Raw genomic sequence first — 19,413 nt, forward strand, 5'->3', positions numbered from 1 at the left:
ATGGAAGAGTCCCAGAGCTTCACTAGATAGTGTATCATCTGAGGATGAGAGCCAGTTGTACGGAAGTGTCTTATAATAAAGCCCTCAGACTTTTCTCCGTGTTAAACACCCGCAAATGCTACGTCAGTATTAATGGAATGAAAGTTGACTCAATTCTTCTGCTTAAGAACCCTCCCCCAACCCCGTTTAAAAGCAGATCTATCAATAATTTCCGGAAGATAGAAGAAAAGGCAGTTCGCAGGAGAGACAGGGGTACCGGGGTCAGAGTTCCTAGGTTTTCTGCTTTCCTTCCCCACCCCCACCCCAGCAAGTCTGACCTAAGAGCTTGTAAATTATTTAACAGATGGAACATCATTCAATTTTACTCATGTTTCTCCCACAATGATTTTTTGTCTGTTTTGTTCACTTGAATGCTTGGCCAACTCTTAGAACGGTATCTGGTGTAGAGTTAGGAGCTCAAAGATCTTTTGTTTAATGAATGTATGAATATATACATGGTATAAAAATACTCTTTTTCGTGTTAAACATTGGTGGTAGTAGAACAGTTCAAATCGGCGACTTTAGAATAAGCTGAACACTTGGCTCTTTACCATCTGGTCACTCTCCCCCTCTTAGTGAGAGGGCGATTTTCTTCTGTACTCTTCGCTCTCTCACCATTCTGTTTTTGCATGACCAGTTAGGGGTTAACAGCATCATCTCAAAGCCTTTCCGCTCCACGTTTTTACTTTTTGGTACTCAACGTTCCCTGGCCTTTTGGATTTCTATTGGTTTAACCATCTAGTGGCTAGTAGATGCTGTCGTTCAGCACAAGCGCTCTTGCAAAAGAACAAACCTGCCGGCATTCGCAGGACCCCGCCAAGGCAGGCACCTGCAGTGCCTGCTTTTTTGGAACCCCGCCCCTGGCTCCCAAGTCCGCGCAGTTAGCTCCCCGGCCGAGGCTGGAGGAAGTGCCGGTGGCGGGAAAGTGCAGGCCGGGTCCAATCAGGCACCTGGGATTGGGTAGCGTGGGCGGGGGCGGGGGCCCAAGGACCCCGGCCCGCGCCCCGCCCCTCGCGAGCGCCTCGGGCCCCCACCTCTGAGGCTGGAGCTACACCCCGGCCCCGCCCACCCGCAGCCCGCGCCCCGCCCCGCCCGGGGGCCGCGGCTAAAACCCGGAGCCTCCACAGCGCCCAGGGGACTGGAGGGACGCTCTGAGCATGTGCAGAGCGGCTCGGCGGCGGCTGCCTCGGCCGGAGGCTGGGCCCGGGTGCTGATGCTAGTCGCCCGCTCGGCCTCCGCCTAGCGTGGTCTGCCGTCCGGGCCGGGGCGGTAGGGAAGGGGCCGTAGCAGCTCCCTGTGGCGCCAGGAGCCGGCGCTTCGGCACGCCCCCTCCCCCTCGCCGGGCGGCCGAGGCGCCCTCTGGGCCCACGATGATGGCGGAGCAGGTGAAATGCGCTTCGGCGGGGGGCGGCTCCGGAGCGGGCTCGGGGCAGGTGGTGAACACCGAGCTGGAGGTGAAGAAGCTGAAGGAGCTGGTGCGAATGTTGGAGAAGCAGAACGAGCAGCTGCGGAGCCAGACGGCCACCGCGTCCGCCGCCCCGCACCTGCTGCTCCTGTCGCCGCCGCCGCCGCCCGCCGCGCCGCCGCCGGCCGGGGCCTGTAGCCCCTTGGCCCCGCGGAGCCCTCCGGCCGCCGCCGCCGCCTCGGGGGGCCTGGGGCTGGGGCTGGCCTTGGCCGCGGGGGGCGGCGGCGGCAGCGGCGGCTCCAGCCCCGCTTTCCCGGGGACCTACTGCCTGCCCAGCCCGGCGCCCTCCCTGCTCTGCAGCCTGGCGCAGCCCCCCGAGGCGCCCTTCGTCTACTTCAAGCCTGCGGCGGGCTTCTTCGGCGCGGGCGGCGGCGGCGGCGGCCAGGAGCCCGGGGGCGCGGGGACACCGCCGGGGGCCGCCACCGCGCCCCCCTCGCCGCCCCCCACGCTGCTGGACGAGGTGGAGCCGCTGGACCTGGAGAGCTTGGCCGCCTGGCGGGACGAGGACGACTACACCTGGTATTGCCGAGCTCCGCTTCGACCCCCGGGGAGGGCGAGGGCTGGGCGGGAGACGAGGCGGTGGGGCGGACCATAGCCATCGGCCTTAGACGGGGTGACCTGGCTGGTGCTGAGCTGGGCGATGAGCAGAGGCTGTTGACCAGGGTGGAAACCTATTTTCTCATATATCAGGCTGATCCATCAACAGGCTGACCCGTTGTCTGGGGATGAGCTGGTCCTTTTCATCTCCTTGTTTTGTCTTTGCTGATGATTGGGTACCAAGCTCCTCGTTAGCGTTAACTGCAAAATCCACGCTGTCTTTTTGTCACTCAGTTCTGCTTTTTTTTTTTCTTTTCAGTCTTTTGGGGGATGGGTAGGGGTTGGCCTCTATCTGCGCTGTTAAGTGTTCTGCCCTTCCTAACCAAGACTGGGCAGCATTGGCGTGCTGTGCACACCTCCTTGGTACTCTAAGCCACCTAGTGATGGCTCTGTCTTCATTCGCAGCATCTTTGATAGCTTCTCACTTCAGAGACTGACTTGCTTTTCGCAGTGTGCGGAACTCACTGGCTTTCCTATCAGTAATGGTGTCTTTTTTTTTTTTTTTTTTTAAAGCTTTTCAGGGAGTGATGTGAGCAGCTTGAAGGACTTACCTAGGATCCGAGGAATTTGCTTAAAAAAATAAATTGATGATTGAAGAAAAGTGAGATTAGAGAAGCTGCTTTTATTTTATTTATTTTTTAAGGAACTTCAAGTTATCGGAAAACTTGAGGCTGGCAGCCCTTATTCGGTTGAAATCTGTCGGCTCTATTTTCACAGATCAGTGAGTACCCGGGGGCGGTAGTGGTTGTAGTTCTGATTTCCTTATTTTTAATGGTGCTTGCCCATGGAGTAGTCACTTCATGTGTTTTGGTTGGTTCTTGTCCTCGGTCACTAGAGGCGGAGTGATGCGGTTAGATGAGTAGACCCTTCAGATCAGGTGGGAGTTAGGTTCGGGCGTGCTGAATGAACACCATTCTCCTCTACTTAGCAGTGGCATGAAAATTGCTGTAGCCCTTTTCTCTTTAATCTCAGGTCCTCTTCCTGTCTTCAAGCTGGGTTTTCCTCACTATTCCGTGATTGCTATTCCATGATTGCGCAGGAGGGAATGAGAGATGGAGAACCTTTTTGGTTCCTTTTTTTTCGCACTCTTATGGTGAGAACTGGGACTGTTAAGTTCACTAATTGATTCTGAGAGTCAAAATACTTGGAGCTCTTTTTATAAATAGGCATAGTCATCCTCCTTTCGAGTACTTTCAGGCAGCTGGGCAGGAGGCGCAGGTTGTAAATGTTGAAGCCACTCACTGCTTTCTGAAACTTTAAGCTGTTCTTTAGAAGATACACTTTCATTTTTGTAAAGTCCAGGCTGTATTGTAACCTCAAATTCAGCCTGAATATGCCCTCATGGTGGTTCTTAAGGTAGTTCCTAGTAGCTGTAAGCGCTTTCGGGACTTTCAGATTATTTTAGATTGATTTAGTCCCCACTTGACCTTTTCTGGAGATGTGTACTTAAATAATAGAAGGAAACTTACTATATTTTGGATGGGGATCGATCCTGTGCTTTAAAACTATTAGCATTTTAAAACTTATTATGATACACTTACTATTTTATAAGTGTATTAGATTTACTAGCACATACATTGTGAATATAATTGTAATATTTTCTTTCATTAAATGGATTTCAACTATATTTGGTTATCCTCCAACTGTTGTTAGTATTTTGATACCTAGGCTTTCCATTTGTAGTTACATTTTGGTCAAAACAGCATTAAAGTGACTTAAAAAATCACCTACTTAGTGAGATTAGCCAGTTAGCACTTCAGATGATTTGAAGCAAATCTAACCAGGTTTGAGTTGTAGCAGGATTTACTAATTTCACTCATCAAGTAGATAGGTGAATGAATAAATCAGTGCCTTGACACTTTACAGGTGTTTCTACAGACAAATGGCGCACTGTTTAGAGTAATCTACCTCAGAACAAACCAGAGTTAGAATCCCAAGTGGAAAAACAGGGAGGGGTTGTCAATCTTAGTGGGATGGACTTACATTTTTTTTTAAAGTCACCTGATTTATAGAAAACTTCCTATCGTAGCACTTTTATACATTGAGATGTTTGTATTGCAGTACTTGCTTTATTGCTGAACAAGCAGTCAATGGGACTTACTGTTCAAAACTAAGCCCACTTGTTGATGCTTGAAGAGTTCTCTGATGTTCCTTCATCCCTGTAAACCTCCTGTCCCACCTTGGTGGTGTCATTTGGCTTCCCTGATATGTTTGTAGGAGAGCAGCTTCACTTCCCACCCCTATTTATAAGAAGCAATTGAAGTTGACAAAATATGTACTTGATTATTTTAAAAAATATTTAAAAATTTTACATTTTCATGGTAAAAGACAAAACACAGAAGTGAATATAAAGTCACAAAGGTCTTCCCTTTTGTCCTTCATTTACTACTGTGACTGAGTTAGCCCTGTAACCTTCAAGATAATGATACAAATTAACATGCAGATGTACACATCAGTACTTTTTTTTTTTTAATTTTATTAGTTGGAGGCTAATTACTTCACAACATTTCAGTGGGTTTTGTCATACATTGACATGAATCAGTCATAGAGTTACACGTAAGTACTTTTACACTTAGCTTTCATTGGATGTATCTTGCCAATTTGTCCCCCTGTGCAACCAGTTGGATCATTTTTTTCCCCAAACTTTAAACTTTTTATTTTGTTTTGAATTATACACTTTTATTTTGTATTGTATTTTGTATTGTATTTTTTTATTTTGTATTGGATTAACACTATGTGGTAGTTTTAGGTATACAGTGAAGGGGTTCAGCCATACATATACATGGATCCTTTCTCCCCCAAACCCACTTCCTATCCAGGCTGACACATAACATTGAGTAGAGTTCTATGTCTTATACAACAGGTCCTTGTTGGTTATCCATTTTGAATATAGCAGTGTGCACATGACCTTCCCAAACTCCCTAACTACCTTGCCCCGGCTATCATAAGTTGGTTTTCTAAGTCTGTAATCTCTTCCTATTTTGTAGGTAAGTTCATTTGTATCTTTTCTTTTTAGATTCGTTATTAAAGTAACACTGTTAAGGAATAAGTTACTGTTAACTTTTATTACCTACAATTTTTCACGCATATTTATCATGACTTAATCCTAATGGGTTAAACTAATTGATTATTTAGAATAGTACTTCCTGCTTAAATGTCATAGAGAAGAAAGTTCAGGAAAGAAGATTCACAAATGTAGGTTAATCATTGAACATTTTAGAAGCTCTTTTATGTAAGTCTACTTCTTCAAATAAAAAACTGTTCATCTTTTATTACAACCTAGGCAACATTTGGCTCAAGAGTTATGAGTAGAAAACAGTGAATAACGGAATAATATTTGCTTGGTGATAGTTTATTAATCAGTCAGATCTCATAGGCCTTTTTTTCCAAACAAGTTATTTAACCTAAAAGCATCTTCTGATTAAAAAAAAAACTGAATGTAAGAATGATGTGTTCTGCTTTCTGTTTTGAAGAAAAGCTTTGAAACAAAACAATTGTCTTATTTCTTCAAATTCTTATCTTAGATGAATTTTAAAGTGTTTAACTTTGCCTCAGAATAGTCTGGTTATTTTAGCACAGTTCTGCTAGAGTTAAATGTGTGAAAATTAACTTGATGCTGGTTTCAGAATCTTAATTCTTAAGTCCAGTTATTATAATCCTATAGTAAACTTTACATCCTGCACTACTGTTGATTGCATCATATTACGAACTTGGTAGCCTTAGCTCTCCAGGAGACCACAGACTAGAAAGTACAGTGGAGAAACTGATCATCAGTAGCAAATTAAAAGCTCAAAAGGACTAAAGTCCCAGTTGACGCATGGATGATTTGCTGGTCTGTACAGAAGAATGTTTTAAAGGGCTCTGTCCCAGTGTTACCAGGCTAAAAAGAACCAGGGTCCTCCTTAGGACCAGGAGAGGGAATCAGATGGGTATGAAGTGGCGATGGGCAGAGTAAGTCATTAAGTGCATGCTAGACCTTTCTCTGACCTATTTCAGTGTTAAGGGACTGAAGCTCCAAGGAGAAATAACTTACGTGAACTTCTTCAGTTATTTACTGAAAGAATTGACTAAAAATCAGATTATTTATGTGGATTCAAAAGTGTTTACACCATTGATTATTTTTTTCCTCCAGGCATGGTTGTGACCCACTAGTATGCTGTGAAGTCCATTTCATGGACTGACCTGTTATTTTTTAATGAAATGCAATAGACTATAAAATCAGGATCAGAGTGCCTTGTATCTTATAATGCAAACATGGCTTGATTAAACTTATTTCAGTTTTTTGTGTATATGTCCTGCGTTGAAATAGTAAGTGCACTTGTGCATTATGGCTAAAGTTAGAATTTTCTAACTCCGATTTGTTCTGTTTTAAAGCAGAATGGATTTGGAAAAACAAGTAGAAGAGCACAGTTGCCTGAGGATAGTGCAGGGCTGGGGCAACTCAGGACCTGCACACCTCAACGAGAAGACGAGTATATTCAGACAAAACCAAGATTAAAACGTGCCAGCTGATATAAATTATAACCATATAAGGAAGCATTTATTTTAGTGGAGTGGCAGTTAGCAGAGTATTGGGGTTTCTGTAAAAGGGATGTGGCAGGGATTTTAACTTGCTCAGTTGGGAAGGACAGGAGAAAAATCCTTAATGATACAAGGGTAAAATGGTGTTATGTACAAATTACGGAAAACTTAGTGAATGAGATGTTCATCCTCCTTGTGTAACCTCAAGACCCTGGACAGCTGGCTAAAATCATTGCCAGTTTTGCATCAAAGCTGTTGAACACCTTGTGCTATGCATATGGCACAGCTAAATTAGACCGCCTAAACTGTTTTTTTTTTTTTTCCCCATAATTGATTTTCAGTGAAAAGACCAGAGGGTACTTCACTTTCTGACAATGCTAATTGAAAATATGCAGTGTTTTCTCAGTGCAAGGGGAGTTGACTGAAGTCTGTGCTGACGTGTCTTTTTAAATGAATAACTTTGAATCCTGCAGGGAGACGCTGAAATAGAGTTTAGATCTAAATGTGGAGGGAGAGGGAGTGTCTGCTTTAGCACCCTTCACTAACTAAAATTTAGACTTGATGTATCCTTTTAAATAGTTTAGTGGGGGTAGGTCTCTGACCAGCTTAACCCCAGCAGGTGCTAGTGAATCTAAGCTGACTAAAGATTGATTGATTGTGCTAATCAGCTACCGTGTTTTACCTTTCCTTAATATAAAACTTCTAGTGATTGAAGCCTCTTAAAATGGCTTGTCTGAAAATTGATACATTTTCCTTTTCTGTGGTTGGTCTGTGATATGCCTGTAATTGTTTAGCTGTAACATTTATTTTTGATTATCTGTAAGAAGGTTGTTTTTAGAACCAAACATTGAGATTAGCCAAGACAATTTTTCTAGACATTTTGAAATACTTCATTTGAAGCATGGAGGGTTATTATTGTGGACTTTGAATTATTACTTTTGGAAGGTTTGAAAAGAGGGGAAGGAAAATTAAAGTGTGACATTTTAAATGATAGCTTTTCTATATTTGTAGGATCCTCAAGGTTTAGACTAAGGCTTTTTAGAGATTACTGCCAGATTCTAGCATACCATCAATGAAACAGTAGAAGGTGAAAGAGCAGTTGGTAGGAGATATGTTATATTAACAGTGGCAAATTAGGATATTGTAAATATTGCTGGCATTATAATGATGAGATGAACTTTATGACTTTTTAGAAGATAAGAGCCATTTACGAGAAATACAGGTTTTACCTTGCTTATGTAATTTTGAAGACATACTCAAGGAGTTTGTAACTACATGGTCTTCATAACTATTTGCCCTTCACCTCCTTTTAAATCCAGTTCTAGGCCTAGCCAGAGAAATAGGCTCAAAACTATCCTAGGAACATTATTCAGAGGCTGACTTAAAAATGATCCTTTGTCTTCATGCCATATATTTTCATAGTGCTTCTAAATTTCTTTCAAAGTAATACAATAAATATGATGTAAACAATACAAAAAACTCATCTACAGAAAGCAACAGTCCTCAGCTGTCTCCTACCCCTGAGTCTTCAATATAGATACTGCTGTATGCTCCTTTAGCAGTTTCTTTGTTTTTTATTTCTATAAGTCTTTATACTACATGATCTTAAAAAGCTATAGACTTGTAGAAAATAAAGACTAAGTTTTCTTCTCTTCATTCACCATATATTCTTTCCTTTCTCATAATGGTTTTCATAGCTTTTTCCCTTAAATCATTAGTTATTACTGTTATTAGCTGAGCCCTGTTAATTGTATGTTACATTCATTTTCTCTAATCTCTTTGTTCTTCCCAAGAGTTAGTAACAGCCTTTCTTTTCTTTTCACTTTCTTTAATCCCTTATTACTAATTGTTTCTCTAAACATGCTCCTGGAGTCATAAAGTTTCTCAAGAAGGTGAAAAATATTTGATAATACCTTATATCTGTTTTAAAAAATTTCCTTTGTGGTGCCATCCATTCTAGAACCCTTAATGCCATTGCTCCATCCTTTACTGTTGGCTCCTTAGACTAGAAGCACAATGCTGTTGTCATTGGTAATTCCCTGTTTCTACCTAGTATTGATCTCCTCTTTCATAAACCTTTGTCTCAGAATTTCATTTATTCTTGTGGGTGGGGTGCAGCCTCAGTAGCTTTCTGGGAAATAGGGCATGCATGAGAAGGACTTGGAAACCCTGTGTATTTGAAAATGTCCGTATTCTATTCTCATACAAGAGTCATAGTTGGGCTGGCTGTAAAAGTCTAAGTCAGTTATTTTCCCTCGTGTTTAAGGGCCCTGTTCCATGGCTTCAGTTTTTATTGTTTTACAGCTGTTGAAGTGTGCTGCGATTTTGGATGGTAAATTCTTTGTGACTTCTTTAGTTTTTTCTTTATCCCTGGGGCTCTTAGGTGTCATTGTGTACCTTGGATGGGTCTGTCTGTCCATTTGTTGCACTCGGCATTTGTGGGTGCCTTCAGTCTAGAACTTGATGGCCTGCCTTCAACTTTGGAAAATTTTCGGCCTTTAAAAAAACTTTCTTCACTTTCATGTTGTTTAGAACTTAAAATAGTCAGATGGGCCCTGCCTGGTACAATCATTTAATTTTCTTATCCCTCTCCTCCTGTTGTTAATCTTTGTGTTTTGCTCCTGGAAGACTTCCTCAACTTGATCTTTCAAGCTCACTTATTGAATATTTTGTTTCTTCTATTAACAGTTTAATAGTTTCATTTGCCAAGAAAGAAGGAACTACTACTTTGTAAATATCCTGGTTTTATCTTGTGAATACAACATTTTTTCCTCAGATGATGTCAGTTACAATTGTCTTGGGCTTTTCATGTTACCCGCATTGTTTTTCTCTTCAGTTCTTTTTTCCCCTTCTACTTTTAGTCTCATGATTTTACTTAAGAGGAATATTCCCTGTATCTGATGTCTCTTGTTGTCTGTTCATACCCAAAGGTGGTATTGAAATGATCTGTCAGGGCTCTGTGTGGGTGGATCTCTTTGGCTGACTCTACTTGAGATGGGGTAGGTGTGGTCAGTTTAGGTTCCATTGCCTCTGGGTCTTCTCTTGGGTTCACCTGTGCCTCCACACATACACTTTCTGTACTCCTGGGAGATGGAAGGCAGGCAGTTTTCGGAATGTAAAGGGGAAAAGAGGGCAAGTTAGCAAGAAGATTTTCAGTTAGTCCCTCTGGTTCAGTGAGGTGCTTCCTCTCTTTCAGCTAAGTTTGGTGTGCCTGAGGTCAGGGTTTCTCTGGGTCAGCCTTATCCACACAGTAAGCCTCTGGTCTGAGGTTGTGGAGGAGTGGTGGGACTGTTGAGTATGGAGTCAAGGAGGTGATCGGCGGTCCCAGTTATTCCTTATGCAGACTTTCAGGTGAATTCTTTGCTTTCAGTTACAGGCTCACCTCCATATTCTGTGAACTGCAGGATAGGGGTGAGACATAGTGGCAGAAAGCACGCATGGGCAACGGAAGATGGAAGAGAGAACTCCCTGTATGTGGCCATGGCAGAGTGGGTCCCAGGGCAGTCCCGGATGCCTCTGGGGCGTGAGTGCTGCTTTTCACCCTGCTGGAAGGCCATGTGGTCAAGTGAGAGAACCAGATTACGTAGGCCTGAAGAGATTAAGGACGACTTTCTAAGGGAATCCCCTGCAAGCGAGAAGCAAAATGCGCTACCAAAAAAAACCCCCCAGACTGGTGGGAGTGTGTGAAATCCCGAGGCAGGCTGGTTGGTGGAGGTCTCTAGCGGCAGGAGGAAGGAGCAGTTGTCCCGGGAGATGCTGGAGGTGATGTGCAGAGCAGCACCTCATGTGGGCGCTGAGAGGTTTGTCAGCAAGCCAAGGCTCAGACAGTGCATGAACTTGTGTGCGTATTAAGCAGTGAGGAGACTTTATTGAAAGAAACTGAAATACAAGGAAGTTGCGCAGTGACTGGTGTTGTGGCTCCTGTCTGGGGGGCTGTGGCGCCTGCCTGATAGACGGCAGCTCCGGGCTCACCCAAGGACAGGAGGCCGTCGGCTGCTTATTGTCTTGTGACCTTTTTAATAAAGATTCATTACTGGGTAAGTGAACTGTAAGGTGCATATATTTAAAATGTACTATTTTGTATATATGGACATATGTATAATCCATAAAACTATCACCACAGTCAAGATACTGAATATATTCCAACCCTCCAGACTTCCTTGTGGCCCCTTGTATTTCCTTCTCTCCTGATCCTGACCACCTCCAACTCAGCCGCTGGTCTGTTTTCTGTCAGTCTAGGTTAGTCTGCATTTTCTGCACTTTTGTTGCAGTGAAATCACAGAGCATGTCCTTTTTTTTTGTTTGGTCTGGATTCTTTAAATCAAGGTATGATAAGTCCCCTACGTACAAATGAGTTCTGAGAGTGCATTTGTAAGTCCAGCAGCTAGCCTGGGTGCTCCACCAACACAATCAGTGATATACTACTGTGCTGTAATGGGTGTATACCACTTTTAACACAAATAAAGTTAATACCTAAAAAAGAAAACACTTTTAAACTTTCAGTATAGTACCTTAGAGAGTACAGTAGTCCAGTACAACAGCTCCACCGTTGTTTTGCCTTGCTTCACTCTGTTATTGTCACTTTTGTTTCCATTGTTATTGCTTGTCACTTCTTAGCAGTACACACTACATCACTGCGGCTTTTACACTTGCTTCCATATATCCTGGGTTTAAAGATACTGTCCTCTATACAGTCCTACACAGTATAGTACACAAAAGAACAGCCAATCATAGAGGATGCATGCACGTTCACTGACAATATATGCCAGTCACGTGAACTATTATAACTTAACGTGATTAGTTAGATATGAACGCATCTTTGCATCTTTGAAAGTTTGTGAATTGAAGGTTCCAATGTAGGAGACTTTAATCATTTTGAAATTCATGTGTTGCGTGAATCACTAGTTCATTTCTTTTTATTGTGAGGGTTTTAGATAATAGGGACACAATAATGGTTTGTCTTGTCCGTTCATCTTTTCATGAACGTTAAGGTTTTCAGTTTGGGACTATTAAGAAGTCTTTGTGTGGACACCCAGCATTTGTGTCTTTCTGGTAAATACTTTATGACTTTGGAGTGGCTGAATCAGAGAGTAGGTGCATGTTAATTTTTAAAGAAGCTGCCAGAGTCTTTTCCAAAGTGGCTGTGCCATTTTATAGTTCCACCGGCAGTGTAGCAGAGTTCTGTTTGCACCAGATTGTCACCAGGCCTTGCCATGGCTGGTCTTCTCCTTAGGCATTCTAATAGCTGTGTCTCACTGGGGCTCTCGTTTTTCCCTAATGAGTAATGGTGAGCATCTTTTCAACATCTGTTTGCCATCCATAGATCTTTGGTGAAATGTCTTTAAATCTTTTGTCAATTTTTTTTAGCTGGGTTGCTTCTTGAGTTTGCAGAATTTCGTATATATTCCCCTTACAAGTTGCTTTTTATCAGATAAGTGATTTGTAAGTATTTTTTCCCAATCCATGGTTTGTGATTCATTCTCATCAGTCTCTTGCAAAGAGACTTGTTAGTTTTGGTGAAGTCCAGTTTGTTTGTTTGTTTGTTTTTCTAGATCATGCTTTCAGCCTAAAAAATGTATCTAAGTAATACTTGACCACCCAAAGACAGCAGGACTTGCGTGTATGGCTTCTTCTAAAAGTTTTGCAGTTTAGGTTTCACATTTTTGTGATCTGTTTTGAGTTAACTTTGGATATTGTGTCAAGTATGGATCAAGGCTCACTTTTTGCATATATTTGTTCCAGCACAGTTTGTTCAAAACACTGCCTCTTGTTCATTGACTTGTCTTTGTAGTTTGTAAAAAATCAGTTTTCCATGTATTTGTATTTCTGTTTGTGGACCATCTATTTTTTCCATTGATCTATTTATCTTCATGCCATCCTATTGATAAATTGTCTTCATTACTGTACTCTTGTAATAAGTCTTAGTTAGCAGCAGCTCTCCAAATTCATTGTTTTGGTTATTCTAGGATCTTTGCTCTTCTATATGAATTTTAGAATCAGCTTTTGCAAAAACCCTGCTGAGATTTTGATTGGATTTTTGTTAAATGGATCACTTTAGGGATAAGTGACATCTTCACAATATTTAGTTTTCTGACCCATGGACATGGCCTGTCTATATATATCTTTTAAAAAATTTCTCTCAGGATGATTGTAGTTTTCAAGGAAAAGGTCTTGGCATCTTTCGTCAGATTTATCCTTAGGCATCTTATGGTTTTTCCTATGCTATTGTGAATGGGAAGTGAAATCTCAAAAATACTGTTACTAATTTTTTTTTAAGTTGCTCTTTTCTTTTGTACTTTGATCTGGTATCCTACAATTTTGCTGCTAAACTCACTTATTCTAGTATTTTTTTTGGTATATTCCGGGTTTCCCTGATAGCTCAGTTGGTAAAGAATCCACTTGCAATGCAGGAGACCCCGGTTCAACTCCTGGGGCAGGAGGATCCCTTGGAGAAGGGATAGGCTACTGTCTCCAGTATTCTTGGGCTTCCCTGGTGGCTCAGCTGGTAAAGAATCTGCCTGCAATGCAGGAGACCTGGGTTCAATCTCTGGGTTGGTAAGATCCCCTGGAGAATGGAAAGGCTACCCACTTCAGTAGTCTGGCATAGATAATTCCATGCACTGTATGGTCCATGGAGTTGCAAAGAGTTGGACATGACTAAGCACCTTTCACTTCACTTTGTATATTCCTCAGTGTTTTACATAGATGATCATGTCATAAAACAGATAAACTTGTTTCTATCCAAGCCAAATTGTTGCCTGATTGCAGTGGCCAGAACCTGCAGACCTTGTATTGTTCTTGATATTAAGGGGAAAGTGTTTAGTCTTTCACCGTTAAGGAGCCTTCTTTTGTGGTGGTAGTGTCCGTCTCTTGCGACCCAATGGACTGTAGCCTGCCAGGCTCCTTTGTCCATGGGATTTTCCAGGCAAGAATACTGGAGTGGGTTGCCATTTCCTTCTCCAAGCTTTTTTTGTAGATGTCTTTAATAAGACTGATGATGTTTCCTCCTGTTTCCAATTTGCTGAGTTTTTATCAGGAATGGATGTCATATGTTTTTCTTTGTATTTTGAGATTATCATATGGTTTTTCTATTTTAGTATATGTGGTAAGTTACACTGATATTTGAATGTTAAGCCAACCTTTCATTCCTGGGATAAATCTCACTTGGTAATGATGTATTCCTTTTACATATGGTTGTACTGAATTCGCTAAAACATTTAGACCTATTGCTTCTGTGTTCATAAGGGGTGCTGGTCTTTAGTTTCTTACCTTGTAATGTCTGTATCTGGTCTGGGTATCAGGTTTCATAGCTATGCTGGTTTCATAGACTGTTAGGATGTGACTCTCTCTTCTATTATTTGGAAAGAATTTGTGAAGTGGTGTTCTTCAAATACTGGTAGAATTAGATAATGGAACTTTCTGGGCCTTGGCTTTTCTTTGTGAGTAGGTTTTGTTTCTCTTTATGTTATTTTTTTTAACATGTGTGTTTATTTTTAAAGTGCACATGTAGGCAACATAACTGGGTCTTTTGTGACCCATTTAAACATGAGGAGAAACTTGCTCACATGCCCATCAAAGTATTTCCCCTTAGTTTTTATTGCACAGTATGTCCAGGGTGTGTACCTACGCCGATGGGATTAATGGAATTGGCACAGTTGGCTCAGCCCAGCACATCCCTCTCAAGGTAGAGTCCAGACGGCAGTATCAGCATTACTTGGGAACTTGTTAGACGTTGAGATTCTTTGATCTCACTCCAGGCCTACTGAATATGGTAGGTTGGAGCTGCCTGCAATAATCAGGTGTTAGCAGTTTGTGTTTTAACGAATCCTCAGATTTTGATACGTCAAAGATTGAAAACAACTGGCCTAGACTAACATTTACCTAGGGGCTTAGAGAGAGCCTTGCGGTAATAGTTCAGGGGTCTGACAGCAAGGAGGGGTGAAAGGCAAGGATCCACATAGCTTGGGTAATCATCTTGCCATAGCAGGCCAAGGTGTGACTCGGGAATAAGAATTTTGAACTAACCAATAGACTGTCAATGAAGGCAGGACTGTGGGCCACATTCTAAGGGAATAATGATATATTAGGAGTACTATTAAATTGATTGAAAGAGATATTTTAGAACCTTCCTCTCTAACAGGAGTCAGCAAACCATGGGCATATTTGACCTACTGCCTGGTTTAAAATCTAGCTGAACAGCTTAGATTTTTACATTTTTAAATGATTGGAAAAAATCACAAGAATACTATTTTGTGACATGTGAAAATTATGGGGAATTCAGCATTCTGTATCTATAAATAAAGTTTATAGGAACATAGCCATACTTACTATTTGTCATCTGATAATTTTGGGGTGCAGAGACAGAATTAGATAGTTATGACAGAGACTGTGGCCCCAAAGTCTATATATTTACTAGCTGGTCCTTTATAGAAAAAAGCTTGCCAACCATGAACTGTAAGGGTAATTTGCTATATTAAAATTATAATAATAAATTTAGTTATTATTATTAATAATTTATTATTATTAACTTATAATAATTATTACAATAAAATAGTACATTCCCCAACCATCTGGGATAAATTACTCTAATAGGTGGTGGACCAGACTGTAAGGTAAAAGAATGAATAACGAAGTATGTTATTTCAGGAATACCTCCACATTAGAATTACGGTAACTTTGCTTGAAGGAGTTTTACTTTAATGAGATTTGTAATTAGAATACAGCTTTATATAGCAAGGTCAATTACTGGAGCCTGTGATTGTAATTTTCTTTCTTCCTTTTTTTAGTCACCTGCTGGTTAAACCTGGAGATAAAGCTTTTTGTATTGCCCTTATCACTGGAAAATATTCTAAAATGTACGTTTGAACAGTACATCCAGGAGAGAAAAATCCATGTTACGATATGCAGTGCCTCTGGGTGGTTATCCTGCCCACTTCTGTATAGTAGTGTGGGTGCTGGAGTGAGCTCTTCACAAAACAGATTTTTGAAAGTGGTCAAGTTTTAATTGGGAAGTAAGGATCTACCAAATTTAGTATAGATCTGAGATAGGGGACATACCTGATATATTTAAGGGTTGAGAGAATCAACACATAGCTGACTTTCATTTGTTTTTAGACTTATTTTTTAAAATGCAAATCAGATTTGCCTTGTTTGCCACATCATGTTTATATGCATTAGCCCAGGGTCACAGAAAATGCTGTCATCAAAGAGATGAGATGAAAATGTTCATTTCCAGAAATACAAGTGAGCTGGTCAAATCATCATGGTGGCCCCTTCGCGGTCAGTTCAGTAACAAAAGCCTCAGATCTCTGACCTGCTGAGACAATGTTCCGTAGGTTTTTGAAGTCCTCCTTGCCACCAAGCTACAGAAGGTGTCATCTTCTACTCAGGGATGCTTGTCGGTTAAAAATAACTTTGGTATTTTGCAGTAATTAAATGTTAAGTTATAGAAGCTGTTAAATACATGTTGTTTTCTCAAGTAGAAGAGAGGTAATCTCCATATAGCTATATAATCCCTATAATGTAGATTTCTCTTTTTAAGGTTGTACGTTGGCTCTTCAAAGACATTCCTGTCATCAGAGAAATCCCTGAGCCCTTTGCAGTGGTGTAGACATGTCCTAGATAACCCGACTCCGGAGATGGAAGCGGCAAGGCGTTCCCTGTGCTTTAGGCTGGAGCAAGGTAACCGCGACCGTCTACCCACCTCCTCAAACCCCTGCCTGTCCACTGGGTCTTGTTGCCGGTTTTGGAGCAGACACTTAACTGAAATGCCTTACCCTGAGCGGCGGGCGTTGCATGCAATTCACCTCACATGTTTACGCAAGAGTAACTCAGTGTAGAATGTATTTAGTTTTGTGCTTGTTTTCAGCTCCTTTTAGTTAGTGTTGTGGGAATACATACGATTTTTCTATTTTTTTCTTTGTTTACAAACATGCCACTAAATAAAATGGGTCACTCTTACATTCTCTTCAGTTGGTTATAAGATTGTGTGGCTGAATTCCAAGATAGCAAACTGGGGTTCCACTTGGATCTGGGTACAGACCTTTTGAGTTCCCTAAATGTTTACTTGGATGTGTAACTGGTCCTAACCTTTATAAACTATGAGATAGTCTTCATATTCTATGTAACATTAATTATAGAGCCCAACATATATTTAAAAAAAAAAAAAAATCAGGGAAAGAAAAAGCAAAAGGACCGAGCTGTACTCAGCTCTTGGCTATTTTGATAAAGGAGGCTAGTACTTAAGGCTGTGATTACTGAGACTTTGCTTGTTTCCTGTGCTCTTGGTATCAGTTTCATTATCAAGGAACACTTTATTCCATGGATCACTCATGTCCAGATCACACTGGAGCTTAAAAACAGGGTGAAGCATTAATCTTAACCCTCCAGATGAAAGAGTCAGAGTTGTTGGGAGTAGGGCCAAGAGAATCTACATTGACATGGTCACGAGTGCAATTCTTAAGCACGTTGAGGTTTGAGAACATGGCCTATGAAACTCTTGAAGGGTAACGAATGCTTATAAAATGTGGACATGATAAGACAGCATTTCTCGAGCTTTTAATTCGGACACTCAGAACATTAAGTTCTTGACGTCTTTCATTGTGTTCTAACTGTGCTTATCTGAGGCAGTGACTCCACTCACTTTTAGGGGTGAGAAAAGGGATGGTTAGAGAAGTTTACAGTATTAATGAGGACACAGTGGTCCTTGGAAGCAGAGCCAGGGCCTGGGTCTCCCTGACACTGAAGACTGGTCTTAAGTAGTAGTCCATACTGCTTTACTGGCATAGTTAACAGAAAATGGGGACAGACATCTGTTTTAAATATATTATGCTCAGTCATGTCCAACTCTTTGTGACCCCATGAAATGGAGCCCACTAGGGCTCCCCTGTCCTTGGGGTTCTCCAGGCAAGAATACTGGAGTAGGTTGCCATTTCCTCCTCCAGGGGATCTTTTCAAACAGGGGATTGAACCCGAGTCTCCTGCATTGGCAGGTGGATTCTTTACCACTGAGTCACCTATGGGGAAGGGCAAATTAGAAATCAGCAAGTTTACTAGCATTTTAACTAAAACGAAAATAAGTGATGTAGTAATAGAAAGTTTGAAGAGTGGAGTAGGAACAAAGGATTTCAGTTCAGTTGCTCATTCGTGTCGAACTCTTTGTGACCCCATGGACTGCAGCATGCCAGGCTTCTCTGTCCATCACCAACTCTTGGAGCTTACTCAAACGCATGCCCATCAGGTCAGTGAAGCCATTCAACCATCTCATCCTCTGTCGTCCCCTCTCCTCCCACCTTCAATGTTTCCCAGCATCACGGTCTTCTCAAATGAGTCAGTTCTTTGCATCAGGTGGCCAAAGTATTGGAGTTTCAGCTTCAGCATCAGTCCTTCCAATGAACACCCAGGAATGATCTCCTTTAGGGTGGACTGGTTGGGTCTCCTTGCAGTCCAAGGGACTCCCAAGAGTCTTCTCCAGTACGACAGTTCAAAAGTACCCATTCTTTGGCACTCAGCTTTCTTTATGGTCCAACTGTCACATCCATACATGACTACTGGAAAAACCATAGCTTGACTAGATGAACCTTTGTTGGCAAAGTAATGTCTCTGCTTTTTATTTTTATTTTTTCCATTCTTTTTCAGATTTTTAAAAAATTTTTTTATTTTTTCCATTTATTTTTATTAGTTGGAGGCTAATTACTTTACAGTATTGTAGTGGTTTTTGTCATACATTGAATGTCTCTGCTTTTTAATATGCTGTTCTAGGTTGGTCATAGCTTTTCTTCCAAGGAGCAAGTGTCTTAATTTCATGGCTTCAGTCACCATCTGCAGTGATTTTGGAGCCCAAGAAAATAAAGTATGTCACTGTTTCCATTGTTTCCCCATCTGTTTGCCATGAAGTGATGAGACCGGATGCCATGATCTTAGTTTTCTGAATGTTGAGCTTTAAGCCGACTTTTTTACTCTTCTGTTTCACTTTCATCAAGAGACTCTTTAGTTCTTTTTCACTTTCTGCCATAAGGGTGGTGTCATCTGCATATCTGAGGTTACTGATATTTCTCCCAGAAATCTTGATTCCAGCTTGTGCTTCATCCAGCCTGGCATTTGGCATGATGTACTTTGCATATAAGTTAAATAAGCAGAGTGACAATATATAGCCTTGACGTACTCCTTTCCTGATTTGGAACCAGTCTGTTGTTCCATGTCCAGTTCTAACTGTTACTTCTTGATCTGCATACAGATTTCTCAGGAGGCAGTTCAGGTGGTCTGGTATTCCCATTTCTTTAAGAATTTTCCACAGTTTGTTGTGATTCACACAGTCAAAAGCTTTGTCATAATCAATAAAGCAGAAATAGATATTTTTCTGGAACTCTCTTTTTCGATGATCCAAGAGATGTTGGCAATTTGATCTCTGGTTCCTCTGCCTTTTCTAAAACCAGGTTGAACATCTGGAAGTTCATGGTTCACGTACTGTTGAAGCCTGGCGTGGAGAATTTTGAGCATTACTTTGCTACCGTATGAGATGAGTGCAATTGTGTGGTAGTTTGAACTTTCTTTGGCATTGCCTTTCTTTGGGATTGAAATGAAAACTGACCTTTTCCAATCCTGTGGCCACTGCTGAGTTTTCCAAATTTGCTGGCATGTTGAGTGCAGCACCTTCACAGCATCTTCTTTTAGGATTTGAAATAGCTCAACTGGCATTCCATCACCTCCACTAGTTTTGTTTGTAGTGACGCTTCCTAAGGCCCTCTTGGCTTTGCATTCCAGGATGTCTGGTTCTAGGTGAGTGATCATAC

The 19,413-nt window shown here is 41.6% G+C and overlaps 1 protein-coding gene across 2 annotated transcripts in view; it reads left to right on the forward strand.

Annotated features, from left to right (window-relative positions):
• Positions 1–1,281: 1,281 nt before the first annotated feature.
• The window catches only part of SLAIN1 (SLAIN motif family member 1), a 54,886-nt gene continuing 36,754 nt past the window's right edge, over positions 1,282–19,413 (forward strand). For both annotated transcript variants that reach the window (XM_065901921.1, XM_065901922.1), the window contains exons 1-2: positions 1,282–2,023; positions 16,164–16,303. In XM_065901921.1, the coding sequence (XP_065757993.1) occupies positions 1,410–2,023; positions 16,164–16,303 (754 nt within the window). In that variant the 5' untranslated portion in view covers positions 1,282–1,409. The remainder of the gene's footprint in view (positions 2,024–16,163; positions 16,304–19,413) is intronic.

The sequence above is a fragment of the Muntiacus reevesi genome, chromosome 11, assembly GCF_963930625.1.
Source record: "Muntiacus reevesi chromosome 11, mMunRee1.1, whole genome shotgun sequence".
Classification (NCBI taxonomy): Eukaryota; Metazoa; Chordata; class Mammalia; order Artiodactyla; family Cervidae; genus Muntiacus; species Muntiacus reevesi.